Source organism: Pteropus medius, unplaced genomic scaffold (genome assembly GCF_902729225.1).
Source record: "Pteropus medius unplaced genomic scaffold, Ma_sr-lr_union100, whole genome shotgun sequence".
Classification (NCBI taxonomy): Eukaryota; Metazoa; Chordata; class Mammalia; order Chiroptera; family Pteropodidae; genus Pteropus; species Pteropus medius.
In genome coordinates, this window is record NW_024355109.1 from 1,249,089 (window position 1) to 1,264,447 (window position 15,359).

General features: G+C 52.3%; 2 protein-coding genes across 2 annotated transcripts; one reads left to right on the plus strand and one right to left on the minus strand.

The window, feature by feature from the left end:
- The first annotated feature begins 2,167 nt into the window (after positions 1–2,167).
- UBE2S (ubiquitin conjugating enzyme E2 S) lies at positions 2,168–6,824 on the plus strand. Its single transcript, XM_039857071.1, has 4 exons — positions 2,168–2,433; positions 3,072–3,219; positions 4,683–4,873; positions 6,371–6,824. Exons 1-4 carry the CDS (start codon positions 2,191–2,193, stop codon positions 6,698–6,700), a joined length of 912 nt encoding a protein of 303 aa, XP_039713005.1. The 5' UTR covers positions 2,168–2,190; the 3' UTR covers positions 6,701–6,824.
- Positions 6,825–12,671: 5,847 nt separating this feature from the next.
- Positions 12,672–15,249, minus strand: RPL28 (ribosomal protein L28). Its single transcript, XM_039857073.1, has 4 exons — positions 15,074–15,249; positions 14,637–14,725; positions 14,420–14,543; positions 12,672–12,934 (listed from the first exon to the last, which is right to left on the minus strand). The coding sequence occupies exons 2-4, from the start codon at positions 14,715–14,717 to the stop codon at positions 12,726–12,728; spliced, it is 414 nt and encodes a 137-aa protein (XP_039713007.1). The 5' UTR covers positions 14,718–14,725; positions 15,074–15,249; the 3' UTR covers positions 12,672–12,725.
- Positions 15,250–15,359: the final 110 nt, after the last annotated feature.

Sequence of the window (15,359 nt, forward strand, 5' to 3'; positions counted from 1 at the left end):
AGTCAGAGTCACACCATCAAAGGCTCCACCGCTCCCCAGTGCTTGAAAAGAACACACCACTCACCGCAGCCCAGGTGGGTGACATAACTGCCACTCCCTCTTATCTGTCTGACCTCAATGCCCTCCACCTGCCCAGCTCACTCTGACCTGGTCTGGCTGGCTGCGTGGGGGTGCCCCAAACACATCAAACACAATCCTCTTCCTGGGTCTTTGCACGTACTGTTGTTCCCTTTTCTTGGAATTCTTTTGCCCGGAGACCTTCTTGCAGCCCAGATGACTCTTCTTCAGAGAGGTCTTCCCTGCTCAGCCAAGGTCAAGTAGCAGCCTCGCCCTCCCACTCTATCCTCCAACCTTGGCTTATCCATTCTCCAGTCTTTATCATTCACCCATGTGATGGTATATACTTCCTTGCCTGCTGTCTGACTCCTGCATGAGGATAGAAGCTCCATGAACACAGGAGTTTTGTCCTTTTGATTCTCTGCCGTATCTTCCTGCCTGCCATAGCTTAGGTGCTCAAAAGAAGTTTATTGAATGAATGCAGGTGTCCAGAGGGGAACCATAAGCTATCCATCAGGGATATTGTAAGAGTTACCTGAACTCAAGCATGCAAGGGACTAGAACAAGGCCTGGCACACACCATGTAATAAACAACAGCCTTTATTATCATCATAGTTATTAAGTCTGTTGGGTGGGTTTTTGAGATAGAGCTCAGTTTGACTGCCACCTTTGCCTTGTCCAGGCTGGGCTGGGGCCTGGGCAAGTCATTCGATCCCGTTCATCCTTCAGTGTACCATCTGTTGAATAGGTCAAAATCACTTGAACCTGGCAGGGTAAGACTGAAGATCAGTTGTGGGAGATGCCTGCATGCTCAGGCCTCCACAAACCCTAGTGATCACTATGACTATTACTCTATGGATGTCTTTTACACCTTCCTGCCTCTTTTTCCCATGAGGGAAAGCTGGTAGCTGGGGGTCTTTTCAGGACACTATGGCCAAGCTGGACTCCACTTTGCTGAGCTGAGAGGCTCTGAGATGGGTACCGCAGCCACCAGGTACAGATGAGCCAGCACGGCCACTTCTGCCTCTGGGCTTCCTCATTTCTTGGCATCGATACAGGCCTCTGTTTCCAGGCCACTACCGGCCCATTTTCTGAGGCCTGGAGCAGCTCCCTTTTCCCAGCAAATGTGTGTCCACTCCCCAGAAAGAGAAGGCGAGTCCCAGCGAAGGTCTGAAGGCTAGAGGCCGTGGGTCAGTCTCAGACGGAGCCATGACCCTCTAAAGGGCCAGGGGACGCTTCCCTCTTCTTTCTCGAGTTTCACGAGGGATCCCAAAGCCCACTTCCCACGTGAAGAAACTGAGACCCGCGTCACGACTGAGGCCTCGCCAGGGTCAGGGGTCACATATCTGAGGACCAAGCGAACAAGCTGTCAAGGCCGCACTGATTTGATTGGTCTTGGAACCTCCACAACATCAAACACAGGTCACAGGTCATTCCCAATCAAAATGGCGCTTCGAGGAAAAACGTAGACCTACTCTTGGCCACCCCCCACATCACGGCCTGAGGAGGGTGAGCTGGCCGCCCCTCCGCGCACACTTCATTTGCATATACAAAACCAACGAATTTCTTTGGCTGTGAGCGACTTGCATTGCACTAAGCAGGCTCCCATTGGTCGTTTTAGGTCCTCCCTCCCCCACCCACCCCGCGCACTGCCTTCTCAGGCAAGGATTGGCCCTGCGAGTCTCAGGACGACATCCCACGATTGTGCGTTCCTATTGGCCACAGCGCCTTCCATCATCCGTTTAAATCCTCCGAGTCCCGCCTCCCCTCGCCCCAACCAAACTCCCCGGCCGACCGTTAGTCGCGTGCGCGAGCTCCTGAGCGTAAGGGGGCGCGCGCGTACGCCAGGCCGTGGCGGCGTCTCATTCAAACGAGCCAATCAGCGGTCGCGTCGCCTCTCGCGTTTTTTTATTTTTCACCTCTCTGTCCCTTCTCAGCCCTTCCATACTCTGGGGTCCCCTATGCTGACCCCTGCACTGCCCCACTGGCCGGTCCGCCGCACGCCCCCTCCTCAACTTCACCTTCTGTTCGAAGCTTGCGGAAAAGGGGCGAGCGCGTCGAATGCTGAGGACCGTGCGTGCTGACATCACGGGTCGAGGTGCGGCGCTTCGTGGCCGCAAGGGGGCGTGGTCTATGGGCGGATATAAAAGGGTGGTGGTGCGCGCGCGACCGGCTCAGTGCGGCCGGGCACTTGGGGCAGGCGAAGCTCTTGGTGGTGTACGCTGCGGGCGTCGGAGGCAGCGGGGAGCGGAGTGGGGCCGCTGGGGCCTCGTCAGGGCCGTAGCGGCAACAGTTGGGCCCCCCTGCCCCGGCCGGCGGCCCGGAGAGCGCAGGAAGGGGGCCGGGGGGACCCTCCCCCGGCTTGCCTCAGTCATGGTGAGCGCGGTAGCCAGACCCGGGAGGGGCAGTGGGGAGAGGCCCCCCCTGGAGAAAGAGGCGGGGTCTCAAGAACCTCTCGCGGGCGGCCGAGCGGGTTGCAAGGTTCGCCGAGGGATCCTGGGCCGAGGATGGGCCCACGGGCCTTCCTACAGGCGGGGTAGGAGCTCGGGCGGCCTGCAGGTTCCCTGGAGGGGAAGGCCTGGTTGAGCCCCGGGGGTAGGGGGGTTAGTCCGGGCTTTGTGGCCCGCTTGTGGGTGTTTTGGGAGCAAGGACGCTCGGGCTCCATTTCCAGGCCCGAACTAGGGTTTCCAAGATCATTTTACCCAGATTAGGTGGGGAAAGGAAGCAGAGCAGGCCTCGGCCTTACCCGGAATCATTGGGGGCCCATGCAGGGTTACCAGCGGACTTTGGGGCTTCTGGAGGGTAGAATCATCCGTGCTTCCCCTGGAGTCCCTGCCCCCCCCCCAGTGGGAGATCAACCTGGTACAGCCGCCTGAAGCATTTCGAATAGGAGTCTGCCAGTTCAGGCGTGATTGAGTCTGGGACTGCAGGGTCAAAACCAGGGTGGCCACAGCATCCTAGATCTTGCAGGGCATCCCGGCTCCGCCATTCACCCCCTTCTTTCCCGTGCCCAGAACTCCAACGTGGAGAACTTGCCCCCCCACATTATCCGCCTGGTATACAAGGAAGTGACAACGCTGACCACAGACCCGCCCGATGGCATCAAGGTCTTTCCCAATGAGGAGGACCTCACCGACCTGCAGGTCACCATCGAGGGCCCTGGTGAGTGTGGGAATGGAGGAGAGAGGAGTGCACTTCCTAGATTGTTCGGCATGTTTAGGACAAGAACAGGAAGCTCTAAAGTTAAGAGCTGAAGTCTGCCAGCTGCTGCTGGCGACATAGTGGTAGAGAGGTCAGATAAATTTCTTACTTCAGAGATGCTCAGTCTGCAAGGCAGGACACCACAAATGACAAATAATTGTATTTATTTGTTCCATAAGTGTTGTGAGAAAATCCTGGTCTCTGGGTACATTTTGTGCGGGCCTCACCTAGGGCTGAGGTGAGGCTGTCAGACATAGGGCCCCTTGGGCCTGTAGGTGGGTAGGAATTCAGTGAGGATGGATGGGAGTAGCATGGCAGGCTGGAGGGAAGGCCTAGCTAGTGACCTCAGACTCCATCCTGCTGTCAGTGTCAGAGACTCCTGGGACATGGCAGAGGACGTGCCCAGAGGCACCCCTGGGGGAGACGATGGTGGTGTAGCTGAGTGAATGCACATGGCTGCTTCCCAGCGCAGTGATTTAGCAGATCACCACGTTTCTGTCGTTGACTTACAAAATTAGCCAAGGCGTTAAGAGTGTGGTAAAGGACATGGTCAGGAGTGAGGACAGTGGGGTGGGGCCCAGGAAGATGTATTTAGGTGACTCCTGGATGGAGGGCAGGGGAAGAGAATCTGGAAGAGCCCTGAGGCAGGTGCTGTGGGAACTTTGCAGGAACAGAGAAGGTAAGGGGCTGGGGAAGCTTTTAGGAAGTGAGTCTTTGAGGGCTGTAGACCTCCCTGTAAGAAGTTGGGAACAGAAGCTGTTGGCAGGTTTAAAGGTGATGTGACTGGTCCCTGCAGAATTGCCTTTGACTTCAGGGGACTGGAAGCCATCGACCACTACTGGCACCGGGTGAACGGTGAAGTGGTTCAGCTGAACTAGGAGGTGGGGTCAGGAGCGGACTCTGAGGTCTGCTGTCATGGCTACCAGTGGGTCAGCTGTGAGGATTGAGCATGAGGAACAGCCATGTGTCTGGGCCAGCACCTATGGCTTTTTGGTCTGGTCAAGTGGGTGGACAGGAGAACTGTTGATTGAGACAGAGAAGGCCATGAAGTTGACAGAATGGTCTCACCATTTGCTGACAAAGCTTCCAAACAGATGTCTTTCCAGGAAGATAAGTGGTTGCGAGGGTCTGCCTCTTGGGAAGAGTGTATGACAGGGGCCTTCACATGGGAGAGAAGAGGCATCCAAGGACGAGTGGAGACCAAGATTTGGTGGCAGCACAAGTGGGGCCACAGTCAGGGGGGGTTAACGGAGGGGGGTACCTGTGGGCCCTGGGGACCGAGCCCCATCCCATGCTCCAGAATCCCCAGTCTAGAGGAGGCAGCAGAGCACTTGCCTCCCACCCTGACTGTGAAGACAGGGCTCTGGGATTTGTGGGGTGCCTGGGAGTGCAGAACCTCCTGACCCAGTGCCCCCACTCTCCAGAGGGGACCCCATACGCTGGAGGCCTGTTCCGTATGAAACTCCTACTGGGGAAGGACTTTCCCGCCTCCCCACCCAAGGGCTACTTCCTGACCAAGATCTTCCATCCAAATGTGGGCGCCAATGGTGAGATTTGCGTCAACGTGCTCAAGAGGGACTGGACGGCTGAGCTGGGCATCCGGCATGTGCTGCTGGTAAGTTCTGGAGTGGGCCCAGGCCTGGACATCCCAGTCATTTCTGAGCCCCAGTGCATTGTTTCTCTTTTTTTTAAATCAACTCTGAAGTAGTTGGGGGCTTTCATGTAAAAATCCAGGTTTCCAGTTTTTCTGGAAAATTCTCGAAGAGTTGGCAATGCTGGCCCTAGGACAGCAAGTATGGTTGTACGAGTTGTTCAATACCCAGGGCACCTTTGTTTTAAACAAGTGATGGGTTAGGTTAGTAGGGCACTTTCTAACAGGTCAAACCAAGCATCTGGTGACAGACCTTCCCCCTCTTCCTTTCAGGTTGTAAAACTCACTGTTCTAAAGTGTACAGTTCGTTGTTTTTTTAATTGTCACGAAGTCTGGCAGTCATCTCCTTGTAATTCCAGAACGTTTTCATAAGCAGTTGTTTCCTAACCAGGGCTGATTTTGCCCCTTTCTGAGACTTCTTGCATTATCAGGAGACATCTAGCAGGGGAAACCAGGGGTGCTGCTGCACGCCTGCGAGGCAGGGATGAGCCCAGTGGAGACTATCTGGGTGATATTGGTGCTCCAAGGTCCCCCCACTGGCCACTTAAAGGATTTAGGTCAACATCTGCCTCCCCACTTTCTTGAAGCTGAAGTTTTTCTTGAAAACTGAGTTTCTAATGAGCCCCTGGGGCAGATGGTAAGAGGAGGGGAGTCAGGATTTCCTGTAGGGCACTGGGGAGGCTCAAGCTCCAAGATAAATAGACTCCAACCTTTTTCTCCCCATCCTGGAGTGTCGGCGGTAGCTGCCAAGCGACACCAGAAACAAACTTACAGAATAATTCCGAGTGTCCCTGGGGGCCATGCTGTGTCAGGCTTGGCCATCAGGGAGCTATAGGAAAGGCCTCTGGTTGTGGGGTGCAGTGGTCAGAATTTTTGGTATGATCCTGGGTCCCCGATCATCAGTGATGTCTGCTGGGCCAGGTGCCATGTGTCATAGCAGCCCCTGTTTCCCTTTACAAGCCAGAGCGGTCACATCACCTGCTCAAGGCCAGGCATGTTCTGGGACATTCTGGGTTCCCCTTCAGAATGAAGGTAGAAGATAGAGGGCGATCCCCTTTACGTTCTTGATGCCATTCTCTCGATTGCGGGCCATCCCTGCTGGAGTCTGCTCTGCACTTGGGATTCCCGTTAAAGCCAGTGGAGGCTCAGGGCTTATGCACCTCACTATAGTGTTGTGGAAAGAGCTTTGAGGTCCAACAGGCCCTAGCGTGGGCTCCTAAGCTACGCCCCTCACCTCCTGTGTGATCCTGGGAAAGTCTCTTTCCTCCCCAGTTCAGGCCTCAATCATTGGGCCAATGGGGGTGACAGTGAGCAAAGGTGAGAGAGGGATGTGGCCATGAGTTGGGTGACTGTCCAGTCTGGGGTAACAGTGTTGAGAAAGGGAACAGCCACAAAGTTGGATATGGGTGGCTTGTGGGGCTGTGACTGGCCGGCCCCTGACCCTGTGCCCATTCCCCACAGACCATCAAGTGCCTGCTGATCCACCCTAACCCCGAGTCTGCCCTCAACGAGGAGGCAGGCCGCCTGCTCCTGGAAAACTACGAGGAGTATGCGGCCCGTGCCCGCCTGCTCACAGAGATCCACGGGGGTGCCAGTGGGCCCAGCAGTGGGAGGGCTGAGGCCAGCCGGGGCTTGGCCAGTGTGGCTGCGGCCTCTTCCACCGACCCCATGGCCCTTGGGGGCCCAGCAGGGGCTGAGGGGCCCATGGCCAAAAAGCATGCAGGTGAGCGTGACAAGAAGCTGGCGGCCAAGAAGAAGACGGACAAGAAGCGGGCTCTGCGACGGCTGTAGGGGGTTCTTCCCTCCCCACCCGACCCTCAACTGTCTCTAAGTTATTTAAGTTATGGCTGGGGTGGGGGAGGGCATGGGGCACTGGGAGGTGGATTTGTTTTTCTAAATAAAGTTGGAAAAGCAGCTGCTGTGTCTCTTAGATTCCCCAGGCACAGCCTGTTGGGGAGGTGGGCTTAAAGCAGGTGGTATCCCGCCCTCAAGTCCACACACAGTCTGTCTAGGGCCCTCAGCTCAGCAGACCTCCTGGTTGAGCTCTGGAGCTACCTTCTGTCCTCCTGTGACAGTGGAAGGAGTCTCAGCCCTCTGGAGTCAAAGTTCCCATCTGAAACAGGCTGAGGGGAGGGGGCCTGAGGCCTGCTCCAAATAGCCCAGCCAGGAGAAGGTGTGAGGGGGCTTGCTTTTGCCTCCTCAGACGAACTTTATCCATCTGCACTGGGATGAGTTTCTGTCCCCTCAAGGCACCAGATCCTGTCTTAAGATTTTTCCTGGGTGACCAAGTGTATTATTCTCGTGTGCTTCTGCAAAACGAGTCACCAATCCCAGGCCCAATAAGACACCCATCTCCCAGTTTCAGTGATGAGAAGTTCCGGTGTGGCAAGCTGGTCACTTGGCTGGGTTTCACGCTCAAGTTGAGGTTTCCACCAGCTGTATTCCTTTTTAGTCCCTCTTAAAGGTCACGATAGATTTCAGTTCTTGGGGGTGTAGGGACAGTCCTTAGCTAGGAGCTGGGGGGTTCTTTCCCCCTTGGCCACACATGTCCAACTTCAGAGCCCAGGCCTTTGAAGGGCTCAGCTGATGAAATGAGGCTGCCTGGGTACTCAATTATCCAAGGAGTGGGGACAGAGCAGCTTAGAGTGGCCCATCCTGTCCTGTTTCTTTGTCCTGCAGAGGGAGGACTGGCAGTCGTACCCATTGGGCTCTGCGGAGGCTCAGGGCTTAAGGTACAAAGTGAGGGGGTGATGGTGGGAATGGGAAGCAGTGAGTCTTGGAAAAACAACGGAAGGCAGAAACAGAGCCAGAGAAGGTGGGCTGGCTTTACCTCAGTTTCTCATCCATTAGCAATTTTGTTGCCCTGTGCCGGACCCCCAGGACAGTGTCAAAAATGATCATAAAATGAGAAGAGGAAAATGTGTGTCTACACAAAGATTTGTATGTGGATCTTCACAGTTGTTTCCTTCTGTAGCAGGCAAAAAGCTAGAAGTGAGCCAAATGTTCAACAGATGAATGAGTAAAGACATTGTGAGTGTTCATACAATGAAATGCTACTCAGCAAAATATTGATACACAAAACAACATGATGAAACTCAAAAAGTGTTACATGCTGAGATAAGCCATAGAAGTATAAAATATTCCATTTATATGAAATCCTAGAACAGGTAAAATTAATCACTTAATAGCTGAAAGCAGATCATTGGTGGTATGAGATCAGGGAGGATCAAATGCGTGGGCATGGGGAGGTTTTGGGGTGACGAGTACATTCCAGATACTGAGTATGGTGGTGGTCACACCAGTGCGTAAGTCTGTCAAAACAAACTATATACCTAAAATAGGTGTATTTTGCTTTGTATAAAGTATGTTTCAAGCTGATTTAATTTTTTAAAATGGAGTGAAATATGAGCCAGTGGGACAAGATATTTATATTTGTAAGTCGCATAACCCAAAAGGACTAATCCAAACAATATATAAAGAGCTACAAACCAATAAGACAGCACAAAAAAAAAAGTAGGCAAAAGCACTTGATCAAACACTTCACAAAACAGGAAATATCCAAGTACATGAAAAGGCACTCATCCTCACTTGTAATTAAAAAAATGCAATGTAAGTCAAATTTGAAATCACTACACTCCCATGCAACTGGCAACAGTTACTACATAGGCTCCTGGTGGTACAGTTGAAAACACTCAGCATTCTTGCACCTATACCACAGGCTTTAAACAACCCTTGTCCTAACTTGTGCAAACAGTATAAACATACTTGCGTATTCAAGAACCAATACAACAAAAACAATTAGCTAGCACTGCTTCCAGCAGTGTGGGAAGGTGTGGGACAATCATGAACATCATGACCTCCAAACAAGTCATAAAAGAAACTGATAGTTTGAGTGCCTTCCTACTTCATTTCCAAAAGGGCAGAGATGAGTGCTGCTGCTAAGCAGATATCCCTACCTAGTAATGATACAAGACATCACTTGTAAAATTCTTAATCTTTTTAGTAAACCTAGATAAGTCTTTTCTTTCCTCCTTTCTTTGGGAAAAAGGCCCTCTCCCTCAAATCCAATAATTGCCCAGAAAATGGTGACTCAAGTCCTCTGGCTATTGATAAGGATCATCAGTCTATTATTAGCAGAAATGGCTTTAGGCCAGACAGGGCCCTTAGAGTCTGAGAGGGGAGGGAACTTTTAGGCCAAAGGTCTTTTCATTCTTTAAGAGATATATTAACCAAACCTGTTTTCTTTTACTCAATAGGCGAATCAGTAATAGAAAATTAATAGATCTATGATTTAAATAACTAGTTCGTATCTTCCTTTCCTTGTCTAGGGACTGAGGCGGCACTTCAGCAGGTAACTCAAGACCCTGTCCTGGCTAAGGCAGAAAGGGAAAGAGCTCAATGAAACCCCAATAGGCAGGGACTACAACCCTTCCCAGCAGGAAGTAGATACAGAAGAGAACTCTCATCCCTCAATATCCATACTAATAATAAGGGGGTTCATAGCTCTTAGAAAAGAGTGAGGAAGGAAAGTTAGGGGGTTTTGGGTCTGCCTGCAAAGGCACTGAGGTCATCCTATTCTAGAAGGGGTCTGCCCTAGTCCACCCACAATTAAGCAAGCCAGAAGGCATTTGGGGGCTAAAAGTAACTCAGAGAAATAAGTGAGCAGAAAATTAAGTACTAATTAGAACCAGTCACTTGCACCTGCACAATAAAGACCCCAATATCCTCAGTTTACCTGAGCCTCATTATACCATCATTCTAATATGATGCATATGCCCAAAGTTCATTAATAGCATTATAACAGACAGTTCTGGGAATGAAAATGCACAGAAAGCAAATTATGAATCACTGAGTCCTGTCAATCTTAGTTGTCAATCAAGAAGCCCACATCTCTAAGAAAAGTAACCACCCACAGGATAAAAATCCCAAAGGGTTTGTTACTAGGCCTTTGAGCCTCTCTTCTCTTGCCCAGGCCCACTTGCATGTCTGGTAGTGTACTATCGCTCCTAATAAAGCTTTTCTTTTCTGCTGTACTTTGGTGTCTAGCTCAATGCTTTGTTCAAGACATCAAGAACCTGGACAATGTGCCAGGGGAGGAACCCCACTCTCTGGTAACAGTAAAATTGTAAAAGTATGGAGGTTGTTTCCGCAAAGCTTGGGATCTCTGATCACCTCCAACCAACAAGCAGCACGGGAGGGCTTCTGAGGGGCATTGTCTTGCTTCTTTACTTGGGTGCTTATTACACGGTGCTTCCTTTATAGTTATGAAGTGTCTAAATATTTTATGCACCCTTCCGTAAGTCTACTGCATTTCAGAATTTTGAACACATGAAGCAGCTCATTATGTACATATATTGCCCAATTTCCAAAATGTTAAGTAAAAAAAAAACCCCATGCAAATTGTGTATATGCTACTATTTGTTAAATTTTTAAAAATTTTTAACAAAGGATGCATGTGTATATCATTGCATATGTATTTAATGCCTCTGGAAAGTCACCTTAGCACCTGCATATATTGTCTTAAGGAAGGAGAGCCTGGAATACCCTGTGGATGTTACCTATTCAAAAAGCAAAGATTTTAATTTTAAAGATAAAAGTTTCCACAAACAGTTCCCTCAGTTCTGTTTCCCCAACACCCAGTTCTCTCAGTTAGTGACAACCAGTGTGTTACTAGGTTCTTGTGTTTTTTCTGAAGACATTCTACCCAAATGCAAGCAATTTAAACATTCTTCTAAGCCCACCCCCTTTAACACATTGGCAATGTCCTGTACACAGCATGTAGCACCTTGCTTTTTCAGCTTAACAGCAAGTCTTGGAAGTGTGTCCCTTTTGCCACTTATAGCCCTTCCCTTTCACTTGGAGGTAATTGGAGGGGACCGGAGCTGCAATGGGGTTCTGAGCAGATGTTAAGTCACATGGACTTAGTGCCAACAGGATGCCGCTCCATCTGGGCTGAGAACAGGCCCAAGTGGGGCACAGATGGAGGCTACTGTTAAGAGTCCAGGCAAGACAAAGAGTTTGTCAGGAAGTAGTCAGGGTCATGTCTGTTAACTGGGGAATGCTGGAGGGGTGAGGGGTGGAGGTCAAGAACTCTTCGAGGGAGCGCCACTGCCTGGCTGCCTCTGATATTCCCATCTCCCCAGGGCTTCCCCACCACACCCCAGCTGGAGGCCTGAGAGAGGCCCTTAGACCTTGGCCACAGAGCTGTAGAGTGGGAACAAGGAACGGGATCATCTCTGCACAGGGTCCCCAAGATGACAGAGACCAGGGTCCCACTTGATGCTAGATCCTCGGGCCGTGGCAGTGGCTGGCATGTAGCAGGTACACAGAAAACTGTCAGCCATGATGTGACTTTCCCCCGATCTGCACGTGTCTACATCTGTACAGCAGGCATGACACCTGCTTCGTGGGATGTCGGCACCTGGATGAGAAATGGCCAATCCACAGGTGTATTTATGTATATGTGCATATGTACACACACATGCACATGCCACACAGAATCATTAGACAAGGTCCAGCCTCTCCCGGCACTTATGTTCTCCACACTCTGGCCAAGCTGGTGGTAGACCAGCTCAGTGTGATAAACAACACATGCAGGCAAGGGATGACGGGGAGCAGGAAAACCAGGAGAAACTTTTTTAGACAGTGATCAGACAGCTGTGACACCCTGAATAAGACAACCCTGGGGAGATGGCAATGTCAGAAGCAGCCAGGTAATAGCGCTCGCTCGCCAAGAGCTGTGGGCCTGGAGCAGCAGGTCCAGACCCGCAGTGCCTGTGGGAAATGGGGCAGGGTCTTCTGCAGCGTGACCAAGAAGTAAATGAAGGCTGGCAGCTGGAGAGAGTAATTAATCCTACTCTAGCAGGAGGTAAAGACAGAGGGGTGGCTGGATCCTTAACCAAAACAGGTTAATGACACAGCGGCTGGCTGGTGGGAAATCTGGGGCTGCCACCTCTCTGCTGTGCGGCTTGAGTGGGTTTCAGTGGCCCTTTTCAGGAGAGGGACAGCACTCCCAAGCTGTGAAGATTCACGAGCTTCATCGCCTATTTCAGACAAGTAGAAATGGGCACTCTTGACCCCAAACCGGCAGCCATGGAATCATGGGGCCCCAAGAGCTGTCCATCTGTCCCTAAGTGCTAGGATATACTCTTCACTACGCAAAGGGACAGCTCGCCTATACTCTGCAGGCTGCAAAAGGGCTGCTTCTGAGGCAGGTGGCACTCTCCCTAAGTTCTTGCCCTAGAGTGCAGCCTGCACCAGGAAAAGTAGCATGTCTAAGGATGAGGTTGACGGATAGCAAGACCCAAATGGTAGGCATGCTCACCTCACAGGCCATGCCAACCTCCGCTGTGGGAGGTACATGGGGCAGATTTGGCCACATCTGTGTGCCACCTCAGCCTAGATCCCCTTCCGAGATCTGAGTGTTCAGGGATCTAGAATGTCAAGATCTTCCCTAAAGTTTTGTCATGTGCCAGCAGTGAAATTCTGATTTTAGACAATTTTACCTGTTTAATCTGCACTTTCTAAATGTCTCACTAAACACTGACTCTGATGTGCTGAACAGAGAACTGACACCAGCCTAGATTCCTCGGAGGAACAGCTGGGGCTGGGCTTCCACCCCTGCACCTGGTCCCCCAACTCCCAACATTGCAACCTGTGTGGTACTGGTGGGTGGAGGAAGTCCCCTTAGGAACAAGATGTCAGTTCTGGTGATACAGCCAGAGCACTGTGGCCACACAGAAGAGAAGCCAAGGCGAGGTGGTTGAGGGTCAGCTGACACCTTTATTTCTTGGAGCAGAGGGGGGAGGTGTGTGTCTCAGGAGCTCTTAGTGGGGCGGGCCCGCTTCCTCTTCACCATCACGGGCTTCTGGCTGCGCAGGATGGCGCTGGCTCTGCGGATGGCGGCCATGCGCAGATCAGGGCGGTACTTGTTTTTGCGGATCATGTGTCGGATGCTGCTGAGGGTGGCCCGGGCATTCTTGTTGATGGTGGTCCGCACGTAGGAGGTGGCTGGCTTTCGCTGGCCTGGTGGGGGAGAAGGGGAGCCCCAGGGGTCAGTTGGATGGCCTGAGCCTTTAATGCACCTTCCAGGTGGTAAGGGCGCAATTGCACCCTAGAACAAGAGGGCCTCAGCAGGCAGCCCCACCTACACACAGATTTATGGGACACTTAGTGACCATTCCACAGCCCAGGTCCTGCCCTGGGCACTGTACAGGTGCCTATCTCCTCACCACTGTGTCCGAGACACAGCATTCACCACCATGTAACTTTTACAGTTGGAATCCAGGCTGCCTGGCTCTGGGACAGCGATGGGGAGGTGAGTACTTGGCACTGACCTGGCCAGATAGTGAGACCTCGGCCTGCAGGTCATCACTGCCCCACCCTCCCAGGCCCACAGTATTCCCCTCTGCAACAAGGATCTGAACCACCAAGCTGAGGCCGAGGAGCAGGGATCATGGAGGGCTGAGGGTAAGGAAGAACCTCCTACCTGTAAACAGCAGAGTGTCTAGACACTGCTATCCAGGATTAAAACACCCCCTTTCTTGTGCCACAGAGTTGACAGGGTCCTAGCTGGAGTCCTGTGCTCCTGGTTTCCCCCAAGAAGCCAAGGACCCCTTGCCATTCCAGGGGTGTGGCTGAGATGCTCACCCCAGAGTGACTCCTCACATCAGTCTGGTTCCTGACAGCTTGGGAAAGGCTATCCAACAACCCAAGGGAAGGGAACCTTTTAGCACCCAACACAACACAAGGTTTTCAGGAGTGTGGAAACACAGAAGGATTGCTACCTCTCCAGGGCAGGAAGGAGCCACTTAGAGCAGGAGCAGGCTGTGGCCTCTGCTGACACTGAACAGGATATTGGGCCCTGACCCCAAAGAGAAGACAGTCCTAATCTGTGACCTGGGAAAAACTCATTTCTCTTAAAAACCTGAGCAAAAAACAGAAATGGTGGAGGTACGATACCCCAGATTTCAACTGGTAACAGTCCTTGAGAGACCTCCCACCTCCCCTGCCACTAAGAAACTAAGAAAGAAGGCTGCCCACACTTAAGAGTACACTGTATGGGGGGTCGGGTGCTAGGACCCCTTCTGAGTCCAAACAGAATGGGAGTCAAATTGTGCTTCCCACCCAGCTTGTCACTTCCTAAAAGTGGGAGACAAGGTAAGAAAGCCTTATCTGCTGGTCTGAATTTTCCCACTGCGGTGATATAGAAACATTCACCTGAGCTGTTTAAAGGATTTAATTTGGAAATATATACCACACACCCCTATAATTTAATCCTCACAACCGGACGGTACACAGAGTTCAGATCCTATAAAGTTCTTCACTTTCAGGTAACAAAACAGGTTGAGACTGGACCAGCTCACACAGGTGGTGGGGTGGCCGAGGGGAGCCAGCTTCCCAGAGAGATATCCTGACCCCAGGAATCCCAGATTCACTGGCAGAATTACTCCTGGTGCCCAACCACAGGCCCCTGCTCCGATGGCAGCCGCGGCCTGGAGAAACGCTCACCGGATCTCCGCTTCATGACGATCACCACGCCTTTGCCATCCGCTGCCGGCTCCACGCCCACCGTCTTGCGGTGAATCAGCCCGTTGTAGCGGAAGGAATTGCGGGCCTTCAGATTATTGGGTTCCTGGGAAGGACACATTAGGAGGTCGTGAAGATGGAGAAGACCGGCGACAGCGGGGGTGCCTCCCTCAGACCCAGGCGCCAGGGCCCCACTTACGGTGCTGTACGTCTGCTTGTTTCTCTTTATCAGGAAACTGGAGCAGTTCCGTACGACCATCCATTGCAGATGGGCGGACATGGCGACAGCTGCGGAGAAAGGGGTACAGGAAGATGGCAAAGGGAACAGCAGGCCGACGCCAGCCCCGCGCAAGAAACAGAGAAAGGATGTATCTGGGGACCTGGTAAATGGGGGAAACCTAAGAGCAGACAGCACTTAGTAATTTGCCAAGAGCTGCTCGGCGACCTAAGGCGGCGGGGCTGAACGCAGGCGCCGAGACTAACTGCGGGGGGCGACGTGAAAACCCACAGCAACTTCGGGCGGGGCCAGGGGGGCGGCCAAGGACGCGAGGGACAATTAGAGAAGCCGACAGGGGTAAACGCTGCGGAGCAGGCGCCGCATGCAGCCACGCAGAAGGACGAAAGGCCTCAACCCACCTCCTCTTGGTGCCTCAGCTGGAGACGGAAAAAGGAGGGAAGAGGCGGAGCGTCACCTTTAATACCCTCACGCATTTCCGCTTCCTTTCCAGGAACGCGCGCGTCGTCGCTTGACCTCCGCCTCCTCGGCGACTCGGCGGCGTTCGGTTATTTCCGCCAGCCCGTCGTACTACACTCGGGAACCTTCGGAACCCTTCGGCTAAAGACCCGAGGGTGTGTTCTCCGACGCCGAGCATCAGGCTTCCGGGGCTGGTCGCTTGTTTACGGAACTCCAGGGCTGAATTTC

What these genes read in the sequence shown, in the direction of transcription:
- UBE2S (XM_039857071.1), top strand. Translation starts at nt 2,191, where the DNA reads ATGGGCGGATATAAAAGGGTGGTGGTGCGCGCGCGACCGGCTCAGTGC. An exon ending in CCCGGCTTGCCTCAGTCATG is followed by an intron (nt 2,434 to 3,071) that starts GTGAGCGCGGTA and finishes TCCCGTGCCCAG; the next exon opens with AACTCCAACGTGGAGAACTT. An exon ending in GGTCACCATCGAGGGCCCTG is followed by an intron (nt 3,220 to 4,682) that starts GTGAGTGTGGGA and finishes CCCACTCTCCAG; the next exon opens with AGGGGACCCCATACGCTGGA.
- RPL28 (XM_039857073.1), bottom strand. Translation starts at nt 14,717, where the DNA reads ATGTCCGCCCATCTGCAATGGATGGTCGTACGGAACTGCTCCAGTTTC. An exon ending in ACAAGCAGACGTACAGCACC is followed by an intron (nt 14,544 to 14,636) that starts GTAAGTGGGGCC and finishes TGTCCTTCCCAG; the next exon opens with GAACCCAATAATCTGAAGGC. An exon ending in CGTCATGAAGCGGAGATCCG is followed by an intron (nt 12,935 to 14,419) that starts GTGAGCGTTTCT and finishes CTCCCCCACCAG; the next exon opens with GCCAGCGAAAGCCAGCCACC.